Consider the following 16,748-nt stretch of genomic DNA (forward strand, 5'->3'; position numbering starts at 1 on the left):
TACACAAAAGATTTCAGAGACCAATAGTTCTCTCTCTTCAAAAAAGTGAGACGCTTTGGACACAAACTTAGTTTTTTTGAAGATTTTAAGAGACTTTGGAAAACCAGACTACACTTGCTGTTGGTTTAATGAACACTTAAATTTAATTTCATTCTCTTTCTGGATGATGTATGGGATTTGCCTTCCTTTCAGGAACATAAGTTATTGGATGGTCAGTTTCAGCAATGTCAATACACAACAAGAATGTTACCTTAACTCTTCAATGTTTCATAAGCAGCATGATTTGTGTTCTCATATAGCACCTTCTCTAACTGAAACTATAGGTATACACCTCACCTATACAACTGTACGTCCTTTTAGCTCATATTAGGGTTGTCAACTTTCTAATTTCACAAATCCAAACACCCTTGTCCTGCCCCTGCCCTGCCCCTTCCCCAAGGCCCCGCCTCCCACTCACTCCAACCCCCTCCCTCGCTCTCCTCCACCCTCATTCACTTTCACTGGCCTGGGACAGAGGTTGAGGTGTGGGAGGGGGTGAGAGCTCCAGCTGGGGGTGCGGGCTCTGGGATGGGGCCAGAAATGAGAGGTTCAGGGTGTGTGTGGGGGGGGGTTCCAGGCTGGGGCAAGGGGCTGGGGTATGGGAGGGGGTGAGGGCTCCGGCTAGGGGTGCAGGCTCAAGGGTGGGGCTAGGGATGAGGGGTTTGGTGTGTAGATGACGACTCCAGCTGGGCCAAGGGGTTTGGGGTGTAGGCTCTGCAGTGGGGCCAAGGATGAGGGGTTTGGGGTGCAGGAGGGGGCTTCGGGCTGGGGCTGAGGGGTTTGGAGTGCAGGAGGGGGTTCAGGGCTGGGTGTTGGGGTGCAAGGGGTGCAGGCTCCGGGAGAGTGTTTAAGTGTGGGAGGAGACTGAGGGCTGGGGTTGGGGTTGAGGTGCAGGAGGGGGTTCCGACCTTGGGCAGGGAATTCAGGGTGCAGGGTCTGTGAGGGAGTTAGGGTGCGGGAGAGGGTTCCAATCTGGGGCACGGGGTTCAAGATGTGGGCTCCAGCCAGGCAGGGCTTACCTCAGGCGGCTCCCCATCAGCGGCGCTAAGGCAGGCTCCCTGCTTGCCCAGGCTCCACACTGTTCCCGGAAGCGGCCGGCATGTCTGGCCCCTAGGCGGAGGCACAGCCCAGGAGGCTCTCCACAGTGCCCGCGCCCACAGGTGACGCCCTGCAGCTCCCATTGGCCACGGTTCCAATGGAGCCAGCGATTGAGGCAGGGACAGCATGTGGAGCTTCCCTGGCCACCTCTGCGCCTAGGGGCCGCAGGGACATGCCGGCCACTTCCAGGAGCCGCGTGGAGCAAGGGCAGGCAAAGAGCCTGCCTTAGCACCACTGACCGGACTTTTAACAACCCGGTCAGCAATGCTGACCAGAACCACGAGGGTCCCTTTTCAACCGGGCATTCCAGTCAAAAAACAGATGCCTGGCAATCCTATCTCATGTGTATGCAAATATTCAACTTTCTTTTTAACTTTCCAGTAAATTTACTAACGAACATTAGCATATATTTACACATAGGCTCTCTATGAGCTGAGGGGTGAAAACATTATCTACTGCCTTTTCTTACTATGCCAACAAACATTTTACTTTTTCTAATTAAAATTAAAATGTAAGATGTATTTTGAAATAAAGTGCAGTATTTAAATTCTCCCTGTGCTGAGAGATTGACTGTGATGTAACAAAAGTCAATATCAATTATCTCACAGTAGTACCCACAACAAAGAGGAATATTGTGATTTGAACCCTATGGGTAGCAATAATAAACAACATTTTCATAAATACCTGTGGATTCTTGAACTTTGCTTTGAAACAAGAAATACTGAAGAAAAATGAGAGATTAAGATGTAGTACTTCAACTACTAAAACGAACAAAACTGTTGATAGTTTGAAAATTCTAAAAACTTAAGAAAATGGTCGCCATTTCCCCAAAAGGTACTGAACAGTTGGAATAAAAATCCAAATTTATAATTCCATGGAAAATTAAACTGACTTTGGAAGTCTGAATGAGAATGATTTAGACACTGAAGAAGACAAGAGAACCAAACAGAATAGCAGAGAATCTAGAACTTATTTTGATTTGGATGGAATACATGCTGACAGAGTAAAGCTAAACTTTCCAGTTATCCCAACAATATGGATAGGAAATAGATGGGTATCTCTGCCTGTGTATTTTAATTGTAAAAACATTGTTTGTCTTTTTAAGAAAAATATGTAGGCTGCCCGTGTCTGACTTTTCTTTCTCTACAAGATTGAAAACAATGAATTGGAAACCTTGAAGAAGATCCAAATCACAGTCTCAGATATCTGGTCAACATAGGAGTCTATCCTAGAGAATAAAGCATGCAAGATGTAGCATTTGTAATAAAAGAAAGAGGTTTAATCTTCTACAAAGCTCAGATTGACACAGATATTGGGAAGATGATGCCTAGTTCTGGTGATCATAAAAAGTTATCCAACGTTGATTGTACAGTAGAACTTCCGTTACGAGCACCTCACAATGGCGGTTGTTCGGAATTCAGAAATGTTCATAACTCAACAAAACATTATGGTTGTTATTTCCAATTTAAAACTGAACACTGACTTAATACAGCTTTGAAACTATTATGCAGAAGAAAAATGCTGCTTTTAACAATCTTAATTTAAATGAAACAAGCACAGAAACAGTTTCCTTACCTTGTAAAAAAAAAAAATTCAAACTTCCCCTTTTTTCCCGCAGTTTTCATTTAACACAGTACTGTACTGTATTTTTTGGTGCCTGCTGCTACCTAACTGTATACATCCAATTCCAAATGAGTTCTGTGGTTGACTGGTCAGTTTGTAACTCTGGTGTTCATAACTCTGAGGTTCTACTGTACTCCACCTAGCTCTATTAATTTTAAAAATATGAAGTACTGGGAAATAATCTGATCTTGGATTATGCCAAGGTACTTTGTTATTCTAGCATGTCTTCCTTATGAAAATTCCATGTATACAATGCTATAGACCTTTACAAATGTAGAGGGCATCACACAATGCAACTGCACTAGAATGCGAATCATTATATTTTTATTTATTATGCATAACATGAATATAAATAATCAATGGGAACCACTGAGATAGAAGAAACCTCTAAAACATCTTTTCCATCCTCCTGTAAATCCTGAATAGTACCCGGTAGCACTTCATTTTCTGTGGATTTGTGAAGTCCTGATAATATCCCATGTACTTTGCCATTTACCATCACCCCAAATTGTTTTCTTTTGGAGAGGGGAAAAGGGGTTGGGTGCTCTTTGTATGCTCATCACCATATGAACTAACTGCCTTACTAAAAATGTTTCAGCTTTCTTTCCCAGTGAGTATTTGAACATTTTGTCTTTACTCTCGTTGTACTAGCTCACATTTTTTTCCAGAGCAAATCTGATTTTTCTACTGATATTTATAACTAGGGCTGTCAAGCGATTAAAAAAATTATTCACGATTAACTAGAATACCATTTATTTAAATATTTTTGGATGTTTTCTACATTTTTAAATACATTGATTTCAATTACGACACAGAATACGAAGTGTACAGTGCTCACTTTATATTTATTTTTGATTACAAATATTTGCACTGTAAAAAACAAAATAGTATTTTTCAATTCACCTAAAACAAGTACTGTAGCGCAATCTCTTTATTGTGAAAGTTGAACTTACAAATGTAGAATTATGTACCAAAAAAATACATTCAAAAATTAAACAGTGTAAAACTTTAGAGCCTCCAAGTCCATTCAGTCCTACTTCAGCCAATTGCTCAAACAAGCAAGTTTGGTTACAATTTGCAGGAGATAATTCTGCCTACTTCTTATTTACAATGTCACCTGAACAGACGTTCACAGTGCACTGTTGTAGCCAGCATCGCAAGATATTTGCGTTCCAGATGCGCTAAAGATTCATATGTACCTTCATGCTTCAACCACCATTCCAGAGGACATGCGTCCATGCTGATGACGAGCTCTGCTCAATAACGATCCAAAACAGAGCGAACCAACGCATGTTCATTTTCATCCTCTGAGTCAGATGCCACCAGCAGAAGGTTGATTTTCTTTTTTGGTGGTTCGGGTTCTGTAGTTTCTGCATGTGAGTGTTGCTCTTCTAAGACTTCTGAAAGCATGCTCCACACGTCGATTTTGGATGGCCTTCAGATTCTTAAACCTTGGGTCGAGTGCTGTGGCTATCTTTAGAAATCTCACATTGAAATCTTCTTTGCGTTTTGTCAAATCTGCTGTGAAAGTGTTCTTAAAATGAACAAGTACATAAAAGGTTGTTACAAAGAGGAGGGAGAAAAATTGTTCTTCTTAACCACTGAAGATCGGACAAGAAGCAATGGGCTTAAATTGCAGCAAGGGAGGTTTAGCTTGCACATCAGGAAAAGCTTCATAACTGTCAGGGTGGTTAAGCACTGGAATATATTGCCTAGGGAGGTTGTGGAATCCCATCATCGGAGATTTTTAAGAGCAGGTTAGACAAATACCCCTCAAGGATGGTCTAGATAATACTTATTCCTGTCATGAGTGCAGAGGCCTGGACTAGTTAACCTCTCGAGGTCCCTTCCAGTTCTATGATTCTATGTGCTGGGTCATCATCCGACACTGCTGTAACATGAAATATATGGCAGAATGTAGGTAAAACAGAGCAGGAGACATACAATTCTCCCCCACAGAGTTCAGTCACAAATTTATTTAACGCATTATTTTTTTAACTAGCGTCATCAGCATGGAAGCATGTCCTCTGGAATAGTGGCCAAAGCATGAAGAGGCATATGAATGTTTAGCATATCTGGCACGTAAATGCCTTGCAACGCTGGCTACAAAAGTGCCATGCAAACGCCTGTTCTCACTTTCAGGTGACACTGTAAATAAGAAGCAGGCAGCAGCATCTCCCGCAAATGTAAACAAATGTGTTTGTCTTAGCGATTGGCTGAACAAGATGTAGGACTAAGTAGACTTGTAGGCTCTAAAGTTTTACATTGTTTTGTCTTTGAGTGCCGTTATTTAACAAACAAACAAAAATCAACATTTGTAAGTTACACTTTCACGATAAAGAGATTGCACTACAGTACTTGTATGAGGTGAACTGAAAAATATTGTTTCTTTTGTTTTTACAGTGCAACTATTTGTAATAAAAAATACTATAAAGTGAGCACTGTACACTTTGTATTCTGTGTTGTAATAGAAATCAATATATTTGAAAATGTAGAAAAACATCCAAAAAATATTTAATAAATTTCAATTGGTATTCTATTGTTTAACGGTGCGATTAATCATGATTAATTTTTTTAGTTCATTGCGTGAGTTAACTGCGATTAATCGACAGCCCTATTTATAACCTCTCTTTTTGTATTAATTCTGTATCCTCACTGGTATTTGCAACATCTGCACATTCCTTGGAATAGAGACCATGCCCCATTATTATATTTGTGTGGCAATCAGTTCACTGTTAGAGCTCGAATGTATGTCCTCTGTGAACGCAGTATCCTGTAACTTTGAACTTAAACAGCTGATCCAGGAATTTTTCCGTTCTTTCAAAACTTCTAGAACTAAAGGGAGTTAGCAATTTTTTCTTTATTTTTCATTTCTTATATTCTTCTTACCCATAGTATTTTGCTGCTACTCCTCTTCATTACTCAGATACCTCAGTTGTGTACATATTTTTGACACTGCCAACTCCTGCTCTTTTTTCTCTCTCCTACACAGATAATTACATGGGGGGGAGGGGATACTGTTAGAAAATCAAGGTGCTGATGCAACCTTAAATTGGTCCCATTTGTGCATATCATGCACACCAGTGGCAAGTTCAACACCAAATGCTTTATAAATGTTTGTTCCCCAAAGCATAAGGTCTTTCCCCGAGTCTTTACCAACTACCAAGGTGGGGAAAAATCTCACCTCTGTGAGATCTCCGGCTTGTATAGCCCTTCCTGTCAATCTTCCCTGTCTCTTCCTGCCTCTCAACTGTGTCAGCTGATGACTCAGCTGAATCACCCAGCTAATTAGTCAATCATTTAGTATTTAAACTATTACCTTGTCAATTTACCCCAGGTGGGGACCCTTATAAAATAAGCAGAGTAGTGAAGTCAGCCTTAGGCTAGTCACACACTGTCACAATGTGTTGTGATCATCTTGCCCAGCATCACATGGGAAGTCTGTGGAAGAGACAGGAAGAGAACTCCGCTCTCCTGGAACTCAGTCCAATAACTTAAACAGAAGAGAATGCCCTCTCCTCTCCTTACAATCCTCTACCTCATTCACTGTCCATCTTGTGCAGTGATTGAGGCAGGAATGCTACAGACCTGAAGAAGAGCTTTATGTAAGCATAAAAGCTTGTCTCTTTCACCAGCAGAAGTGGGTCCAATAAAAGATATTAGTTCACCCACTTTCTCTCTCTAATATCCTGGGACCGACACGGCTACAACACCGCATATAACAAATAATATGTGATTATGCATTTAAACACTATCATAATGCATAATGTTCTTTTATTACATTTTTTTGTGATTTCCCAGGGTTTTTAAAAAGCAAACTGAAACTAATGTACAGTGGGGCCCCAGTGTAGTTGGCCTCTAGACACTTACTGCTATATAAATGCCAAATAATAAAGATTACAGGAGCAATAAATCATTACTCGAGGTATAAACAGATCACCAGCTAAAGTCACGAAGAAATTTTCTCCCAGGGCACACACAGGTACATTATGGAGTTTCTTCTTCTTTGATAGCTATTAATTTCAGCAACATTCCCCCATTTTAGAGACAGGGAATCTATTTCAAACCAGAATTAACTTCAAGTGTGACCACTGTATAGCTTCAACACTGGTCACCATGTCAGTTTCACTGATCTGATATTTTAGCTGCTTATTGATTAATTTGTTTTATTCCTACATTTTACTTGTAACATTTCTTATATGGCTTCTAAGGGAAGTAGTGTTTTACTTCTCATATGGAATACAGTGGAGAGAGAGAGAGAGAGAGAGAGAGAATCTTTTTCATACCCCCTTCCACCACTTCTTGAACACTCCCAACAAAATACAGGAAATAGCTAGTGTTTAAGGTTTGTTCACTACATGTATATATTAGCTTGGGGAAAGTAAAATTTAAACTCCAGCTTATCCTGCTCCACTCTACACTTAAAATTTAGATCAAACTAGCTATGGGCTGTGGAAGAATTCTTCCATTGACCTAGCTACCATTGCTTGGGTATGTGAATTACCTACATCAACGGAAATACCCCATCCATCCATCCAGAAAATGTCTATATTACTGTGCTACAGCAGTATAGCTGCAGCTGTGCCGCGGTGGTGCCTGTAGTCTAGACATGCCCTCTATGGTCTGCATTGATTTGTAATGCCAGACACAGAATAGCTTTACTTTGCTCACTATATATTATTGATGAGTTGTCTAGAAATGGTAGCTGCAAGCATTTTCAATGCATGATGCTAGCTAGTTTCTCTACTGATTCTGTAACCACTTCTATTGAACTGCTCTTGTAACTTTCTTCCTACAGAATAGTGAATTAAAATGGATATCCCTATACAACTTCTAACAGCAGAAGTGGGAGAGGAGGTATTCTCTTTCTTTATCCAGCGGTAGATCAACTGTCAAAAATACATTCTACACATACAAGTCTTGCACACAAATGCAGACTGAAAAATTTATTTCTGCACCTCTACTAAAAGAATGTCACCACTGCAATACATGTAGCAGAAGTTACTGTTGAATAAGAAGGATGCTGACTAGTCATAGAGTTACAATTCTAACACAGGACTACAGTATCAATACCTTTGAAGAATTATGAAATTCCAATCATTAGTAGGATGCATTCTCAACAGGAAAAGTAAATAAAATTTTCAAATGTCAACAACTGAAGAACAGATTAAAATTTAAAGATTGATCTGTGTACCATAAAGTATAACTTTTTTCTTACCAAGCTGAGTTCCTTTAAGCCTCTTATTGTATATTATCTTAGGCCTGGTCTACACTAGGAAATTAGTTCTGTATAACTATGTTGCTGAGGGGTGTGAAAAATCCACACCCCTGAACAACAAAGTTAAAACAACCTAACCCCTGATGTAGAAAGCACTAGGTCGACGGGAGATGCCCTCCCATCGGTGTAGGTAACGCCTTCACTGAAGTGCTACAGGTGCACCATTGCAGTGTTTTAAGTGTAGACAACCCCTACTATAAGGCACTCCTCATCATGGTATCCCAGCCCAATAGGCAAAACTCAGGGAGGACAAGAATTAAAGCAAAAACGTTAAATAAAATACACTTAAAGGAACAGTCTATAGAAAAGCATCTCAGATGAAAGAGGCTTGAAGTTTCAGCATAACTTATGTACAATACCGTACAATACCAAACTATATTAGAACTTCAATTTTTTAGAGCTGACTTTTTGTTTCTTTAACAAAGTAAAACATGTCTCTCCACTGTATAAGGAAGAAATTCACACTCCAAAGAGCATACAAACTGCTCATCTAAACAATTTGCTTTATGTATCAGGGTGAATTATGTAGTTTTTTTAGATATGAAAACTTACCGAGTGCCATCTGCTTTCCAGCTTACTTTGTACGGCTTCTGCTCTAAAAGTTTAATATTTTGTTTGTCCATGGAAATAGGCTGTGCTCCAGGGAATCCAGACCTAAAAGAAGCAGGATTTTTATTAATATTCTACAATGAGTATCCATACACGGTAATGTATTTCTCAAATCAATCTTGCATGAGACACAGTTAACACTACCTTTTCTACAAGGTTAACTTTCAGTTGGAACAGCAACAAAGAGTCCTGTGGCACCTTATAGACTTTCAGATGTATTGGAGCATAAGCTTTCGTGGGTGAATACCCGCTTCGTCAGACGCATGTAATGGAAATTTCCAGAGGCAGGTATAAATATGCAGGCAAGAATCAGTCTAGAAATAACAACGTTAGTTCAATCAGGGAGGATGAGGTAAACACACCTCAACTGCTAGAAGAGGGCCTCATCCTCCCTGATTGAACTAACCTTGTTATTTCTAGACTGATTCTTGCCTGCATATTTATACCTGCCTCTGGAAATTTCCATTACATGCGTCTGACGAAGCGGGTATTCACCCACGAAAGCTTATGCTCCAATACATCTGTTAGTCAATAAGGTGCCACAGGACTCTTTGTTGCTGTTTACAGATCCAGACTAACACGGCTACCCCTCTGATACTTTTCAGTTGGAACATCTTCCATAACAAGATTTTTTTTTCTTACAAGAGGCACCCTAGTCTGGATGCGATAAATCGACCTCCGAGCACTCTCCCGTAGACTCCTGTACTCCAGCGCTGCGAGAGGCGCAGGCAGAGTCGACAGGGGAGTAGCAGCAGTCGACTCAGCGCAGTGAAGACACCATGGTAAGTCGATCTAAGTACGTCAACTTCAGCTATGTTATTCACGTAGCTGAAGTTGCGTAACTTAGATCGACAAACCCCCCCCACCCACCCCCCAGTGTAGACCAGGGCTAAGTGGTACTGAATATTCCATGAGCCTTTCACTTCTGGAAATTAACATTCAAATTCTGGATTACATCTAGAAATGGTACTAAACCAGTGTTCACATCAATGCTAGGCACAAATTCAAACCAGCAATGACTGCATTAGAAAGGCCAAGAAATGGAAAAGCTAGGGTTTTGCACATCAGAACAGATGCGTATTGATAGTTGTATAAGTAAACTTGCAATTTTTTGCCTGGTTCAAGCCAGTGTTATTTAGTTTAATGTGCACTAAAACTCACCAAAACTTTAGAAATAATGATTAGACCAGACTACTGCATTTGGTATTTGTGTAGCAATGGCTAACATGAACATAATTTATGATCTGACCCTGGAAATATGATTCTAGAATCTTGTTTCTTAAATTATAACAGCTGATCATTCTCTTTTCTTTTCTTTTCTTTGTAGGCCAATATAGCTTTACTGTTGAATATTTCTGGTTACCAAAAAAAAAAAAAAGTAACAGCCCATCCTAATAAATAGCTGCCTGCTTGACTTTTCACAAAATTAAGAATATAATATTGAATGTTTGGACTATTCAAAGAAAAAAGTTAAAATTAAATGATTTTTCCCATACCCTTCCCATCCACAGAATTGCTGACATTTTTGCTGTATTTCTCTTAACTTTGGTTGAGTTGTCACTTGGGCTACACGTTTAACTGTCACTCCTTCCAAGAAAATTGCACCCTAAAAAAAAAAAAAATACAAAAAGCTATTAGAATTTAAGATATATCACAAAAGAAATTCAGAAAACTGATGCTTTCATGTACACACAGACTTCTAGAATCACTAAGATTTAAAGTCATTGATATTTAAGGTTGCACAACTAAGGTCAATATACCCTGGTAGTGTAGACTGAGTCATGCTACTCCAGCTACGTGAGCAACGTAGCTGGAGTCGACATAGCTTAGGTTGACTTACCGTGGTGTCTACACCACGCTGCGTCAACAGGACACGCTCTCCTGTCCTCTCATTCCAGTGGAGTATCAGAGTCGACCAGAGAGCACTCTTCGGTCAATTTAGCGGGTCTTTAATAGACCCACTAAATCAACCCTTGCTATATCGATCACAGCAGCATCATTCCCTGGTAAGTGTAGACATGGCCTCAGTTTCCATTACAGGTCTTATTTGACCCTACTTCTAAAATACACCAAAATAGCCATACTGGCCTCAAAATTGGTAGGTTAGGCCTGTGGTCAAGGTAGAGTTCTTCTAGAAAAACTGAAATCAGATAAGGTGTTTATTAAGTAAAATGTAAGCTATTACACAGCTACAAGGTTTTTTGTTTGGTTGGTTTTTTGCCACTTTATACCAGAAAGCCCAGAAAAAAGAAGACAGATTGAATCTACTTTACTGCTCCTCCAGCAGAGATTCATAGATTCATAGATTCTAGGACTGGAAGGGACCTCGAGAGGTCATCGAGGCCAGTCCCCTGCCCGCATGGCAGGACCAAATACTGTCTAGACCATCCCTGATAGACATTTATCTAACCTACTCTTAAATATCTCCAGAGATGGAGATTCCACAACCTCCCTAGGCAATTTATTCCAGTGTTTAACCACCCTGACAGTTAGGAACTTTTTCCTAATGTCCAACCTAAACCTCCCTTGCTGCAGTTTAAGCCCATTGCTTCTTGTTCTATCCTTAGAGGCTAAGGTGAACAAGTTTTCTCCCTCCTCCTTATGACACCCTTTTAGATACCTGAAAACTGCTATCATGTCCCCTCTCAGTCTTCTCTTTTCCAAACTAAACAAACCCAATTCTTTCAGCCTTCCTTCATAGGTCATGTTCTCAAGACCTTTAATCATTCTTCTTGCTCTTCTCTGGACCCTCTCCAATTTCTCCACATCTTTCTTGAAATGCGGTGCCCAGAACTGGACACAATACTCCAGCTGAGGCCTAACCAGAGCAGAGTAGAGCGGAAGAATGACTTCTCGTGTCTTGCTCACAACACACCTGTTAATACATCCCAGAATCACGTTTGCTTTTTTTGCAACAGCATCACACTGTTGACTCATATTTAGCTTGTGGTCCACTATAACCCCTAGATCCCTTTCTGCCGTACTCCTTCTTAGACAGTCTCTTCCCATTCTGTATGTGTGAAACTGATTGTTCCTTCCTAAGTGGAGCACTTTGCATTTGTCTTTGTTAAACTTCATCCTGTTTACCTCAGACCATTTCTCCAATTTGTCCAGATCATTTTGAATTATGACCCTATCCTCCAAAGCAGTTGCAATCCCTCCCAGTTTGGTATCATCCGCAAACTTAATAAGCGTACTTTCTATGCCAATATCTAAGTCATTAATGAAGATATTGAACAGAGCCAGTCCCAAAACAGACCTCTGCGGAACCCCACTTGTTATGCCTTTCCAGCAGGATTGGAAACCATTAATGACAACTCTCTGAGTATGGTTATCCAGCCAGTTATGCACCCACCTTATAGTAGCCCCATCTAAATTGTATTTGCCTAGTTTATCGATAAGAATATCATGCGAGACCGTGTCAAATTCCTTACTAAAGTCTAGGTATACCACATCCACAGCTTCTCCCTTATCCACAAGACTCGTTATCCTATCAAAGAAAGCTATCAGATTGGTTTGACACGATTTGTTCTTTACAAATCCATGCTGGCTATTCCCTATCACCTTACCACCTTCCAAGTGTTTGCAGATGATTTCCTTAATTACTTGCTCCATTATCTTCCCTGGCACAGAAGTTAAACTAACTGGTCTGTAGTTTCCTGGGTTGTTTTTATTTCCCTTTTTATAGATGGGCACTATATTTGCCCTTTTCCAGTCTTCTGGAATCTCTCCCATCTCCCATGATTTTCCGAAGATAATAGCTAGAGGCTCAGATACCTCCTCTATTAGCTCCTTGAGTATTCTAGGATACATTTCATCAGGCCCTGGTGACTTGCAGGCATCTAACTTTTGTAAGTGATTTTTAACTTGTTCTTTTTTTATTTTATCTGCTAAACCTACCCCCTTCCCATTAGCATTCACTATGTTAGGCATTCCTTCAGACTTCTCGGTGAAGAAGAGATATAGTGCCCAGGAACAAAAGGCAGTTAATTAAGTCAAATTAACAAAGTTATTAATATGTATTGTAGTCCACAGAGCTAGCTTTTTGCATTTTATTTTACTTAGAAGTAAACACAAGGAAACTACAGGCCTGTATCTTGTAAGGCATCAGCTTAAGCAGTTAGCTTAAGGCTTTGAGGCCTGTGAACTCTGGCATAGAATAAATGGACCAACAGTTACCCTGAGTTTTGGGCAACTGGGAATAATGTGCTTAAGGGAGGAGTTTGTACAAAATGATACCAGGTAACTGCAGAAACACTGAACTGATACTAGTTTAAAATATTTTAGGATAAAATGTTGGCAAATGCTTAACCGCAAACTTTCCTTGGCAACAAATTGATGTATATGGTAATAACCTAAAATCATTAATATACAATAGGATAAAAGCACTCTAACTTTATGGTGGACAAGGCAGGTTGGGCCTTTCAATGAATATTCATGACAACCTCTAGGCCCTATAATAAGCCAGAATGCCATTTGAGAAGGGTCGGTCGATCTTAATCTGGATCTGGACCATCTGACTTGTTTGGCATTCCAGGGAAAGGGCTGGACCTTTGCCTCTCACCATCAGATCCCCAAGAAGGGGTGTGAGTATGTGAGCGTATGCAAAGAATGGGGTACAAGAGATAAAAATATAACAGTACTGCAAAGTTAATGTTAAGGGGTTTGCAGCTTTTCTGTCTTTACTAACCGTGTTAATAAAAGTGATTAAAGCTTTGGCTTTACCCTCACTGCAAGTGTCTTCGTTGGGCACACCAGGGTTCCCAATCAGATACTGACCTTGATAACCCTGATTCTGTTGTGCCGGATTCTGGGACTAGACCCCTACAATCCCTCAACTCTTCAAATCAGTATTAATTGGAATTCAATAATAATCAATGGCCACAAAAAAAATCAGGGAACAGTATTTAATAAAGTCACTGGGGAACATCAGCTTCAGTGATCACAGTCAGAACATTTAAGGACTGCTGGAGACCTGAATTTTCATTTTAAAAACATGAAATGCAGCAGATAAAACATTATAACCCTAACATTCTCCATTCAAATCCCTCTGAGAACCACTGCTTCAGCCAGACCTATGCAGAGAAGAGCCACGACATCGATTAAAGGATTAGAAAACAAACTCGAAGAGCTCAATATTCTTAGGGTTACCATATGCCTGGGTTTTCCCGGACAACACTTTTTTTTGTCCTCTTATCTCAGATTTTTGAAATATGAACAAATGTCTGATTTTTCTTTGCTCATCCTTTTTCCAACATTGATTCTGATAGAACTACAATTCCAAACATGCCTTATGAGCAGTGTTCATGCTTACCGGTTTGCCACCCTTACTTATGGGCTGCTGCTGGCAGCGGCGCTACCTTCAGAGCTGGGCAGCTGGAGAGCAGCAGCTGCTGGCTAGCCACCCAGCTCTAAAAGCAGCGAAGGAGTAAGGGTGGCATGGTATTGACTGTTGAGTCACTGAAAGGGATCCTGTTTGTGCAGTACAACTTCAGGAATAGATCTTGTAATGACTTTCATGGTTACCTGATGAGCAGTCAACCACTGCTGAGAAAGATACACTCTACAGAGAAATATGCATGGGCACAACAGGAAGCAGCACTGTAGGAAAGGACTGACTGCATGTAAAAAGGTTTATTTACATTTGATTTACATTTATTTTTGAGGCCATTACACTTATTTATAAAATGATAGATATTCAAGGTAGAAAAAGTGTACAGTAGAAAACTGTACCCTCCCTGACTCTCTACCTCAGGGGAACACCCTGCACCCCCATATTCATCCTCATAATATGATTATGTGGTATCCAATGCAAAGCTTGTCATGTCAGGTGTCTTCAGAAGGCTCATGATGCACTAAGCATTGTTGTTATAGTAATGTTATAGGTTGTAATTTCATGTATATAGTTATGAGGCTGAAAATGTGTCCTCATGGCTTAAAATAAGCCCAAGCAAAAACTCTCCAGGAGCAGAGGCCCAGGCCAAACTCTCCAAGAGCAAAGGGGCAGTTCACACCTGATCAGGGCATGTATGGGACAAACCCAGCCCAGCCTCACAGGAACAAAGGACACTGGCTTAGGCAGCAAGAAAGGATATGTTAGGGCTTGGCTACACTTGCAGATGTAGAGCACTGGGAGTTAAAACAGCCTTTGGAGACCGCAGCAGGGAAAATGCTGCGGTGTGTTTACAGCTGAAAGCGCACTAGCGTGGCCACATTAGCAGCTCTTGCAACGCCACAAAGAGCAGTGCATTGTGGTAGCTATCCCAATGTGCAAGTGGCTGCAACGTGCTTTTCAAATGGGGAGGGGAGGTGGAGTGTGACAGGGAGTGTGTTGTGTGTATGTGGGGGGAGAGACCGTGTGTTTTGGGGGGCTGAGAGTGTGTCAGTGTGCTGTCTTGTAAGTTCAGACAGCAGTAGAAACACACACACACACTCACTCATAACAGCAGCATTCCACACTAATGGTTTGCTTTGTCCCGGAGCAGATAAGCATACGGCTGTCAGAAACAGCTCTGAAAAGGGATATCCGCATGCCTGCAGCCGATTTCAAAACAATGGGAAGAGTGGCCACTTGACTTCAGGGGATTATGGGATGTTTCCAGAGGCCAATCACAGCACAGTAATGCGTTCTACGTGCCTTGCTAGTGTGGACACCTCAGGAGTTAGGGCGCCCAGGGATGCTTTAATGCGCTCTAACTTGCAAGTGTAGCCAAGCCCTTAGACTCTTGAATGAGTCACCCCTCTTCCCTGGGTCAGTTTGGGACTACGATGAGGTAATGCTCACCTGACTCTGAAAGGGGGGGGGACAAAGCCAAGAGGGAAGAAAGACCACGATAAAAGGGGAGAGACGTTTGCCATGCGCTCTCTTCCACCTCTATCTACAGACATCACCACCAAGCGACTGAAGTGCTGATCAAAGGGGAGAGCCTGGCTGAAGGGCAACCAGCCAGCCTGTGGTAAGAAGCATCTAAGTTTGTAAGGGCACTGAAAGTGTTACGATCAGCTTAGAAGGCGTTTTGCTTTTGTTTCATTTGACCAAATCTGACTTCTTGTGTTTTGACTTATAATCACTTAAAATCTATCTTTTGTAGGTATTAAATTTGTTTGTTTATTTATTTTACCTGAAGCAGAAGCATGTCAGAGACTCCCCTTGGGATAACAAACCTGGTACATATCAATTTCTTTGTTAAATTGACAAACTCATATAAGCTTGCAGCGTCCAGTGGGCATAACTGGACACTGCAAGATGGAGGTTCCTAGTGTTATGTCTGGGACTGGAGATATTGGCTAGTATCATTCGGTTGCACAATCCAAGCAGCGGCTGGCCCAAAGTGCTCACTCACGTAGCTGGGAGCAGCTTATATGCTAGAAGCTGTGTGTGAACAGCCCAAGAGTGGGGGTTCTCACAGCAGAGCAGGGTAAGGCTGGCTCCCAGAGTCGAGGATTGGAGTGACCTAGCAGATCACCGGTCCAGATAACACCAGGGGAATGTCACACCTCCCCTCCCCCTCTCCCTACCCCCGGCAGTGTCCTCTATTTGTGAACTTGAAATATGGTAACCCTAAATACACAAAGATTAACAAAGAAAAAGTTAAGGGGTGAGTTGATTAGTGTCTATAAGTATCTACATGGGGAATAAATATTTCATATTAGGCTCTTCAACCTAGCAGACAAAGATATAACATGATCCAATGAATGGAAGTGGAAGCTAGACAAATTCAGACCGGAAATAAGGCTATATTTTTAATGGTGAGAGTAATTAACCACTGCAACAATTTAGCGAAGGTCATAGTGGAATCTCCAATCACTAACGTTTTAAAATCAGGATGATGGTTTTTTTCCCTAAAAGATACGCTCTAGGAATTATTTGGGGGGAATTATATGGCTTATGTTATACAGGAAGTCAGACTAAGTGACCACAATGGTCTCTTCTGGCCTTGGAGTCTATGAATCTATTAATTCTAAACCACGTACATAGTAATTCCGTTACAAGAAAATTAAACAAATAATTGCCTCACCTGGGAATTTTAATCTTTAGGTCATCTGGCAGGTTACCTCTGACCTGTTGTTTAACTTCAGTTCTAAGATTTTTTGAAGGAGG

The 16,748-nt window shown here is 41.0% G+C and overlaps 1 protein-coding gene across 2 annotated transcripts in view; it reads right to left on the reverse strand.

The window, feature by feature from the left end:
- The window catches only part of RNGTT (RNA guanylyltransferase and 5'-phosphatase), a 449,379-nt gene that overhangs the window by 360,305 nt on the left and 72,326 nt on the right, over positions 1–16,748 (reverse strand). For both annotated transcript variants that reach the window (XM_065401183.1, XM_065401182.1), the window contains exons 7-8: positions 10,144–10,253; positions 8,591–8,692 (exon numbers count right to left, since the gene is read on the reverse strand). In XM_065401183.1, the coding sequence (XP_065257255.1) occupies positions 8,591–8,692; positions 10,144–10,253 (212 nt within the window). The remainder of the gene's footprint in view (positions 1–8,590; positions 8,693–10,143; positions 10,254–16,748) is intronic.

This window comes from Emys orbicularis, chromosome 3 (assembly GCF_028017835.1).
Source record: "Emys orbicularis isolate rEmyOrb1 chromosome 3, rEmyOrb1.hap1, whole genome shotgun sequence".
In the NCBI taxonomy this organism is placed as follows: Eukaryota; Metazoa; Chordata; order Testudines; family Emydidae; genus Emys; species Emys orbicularis.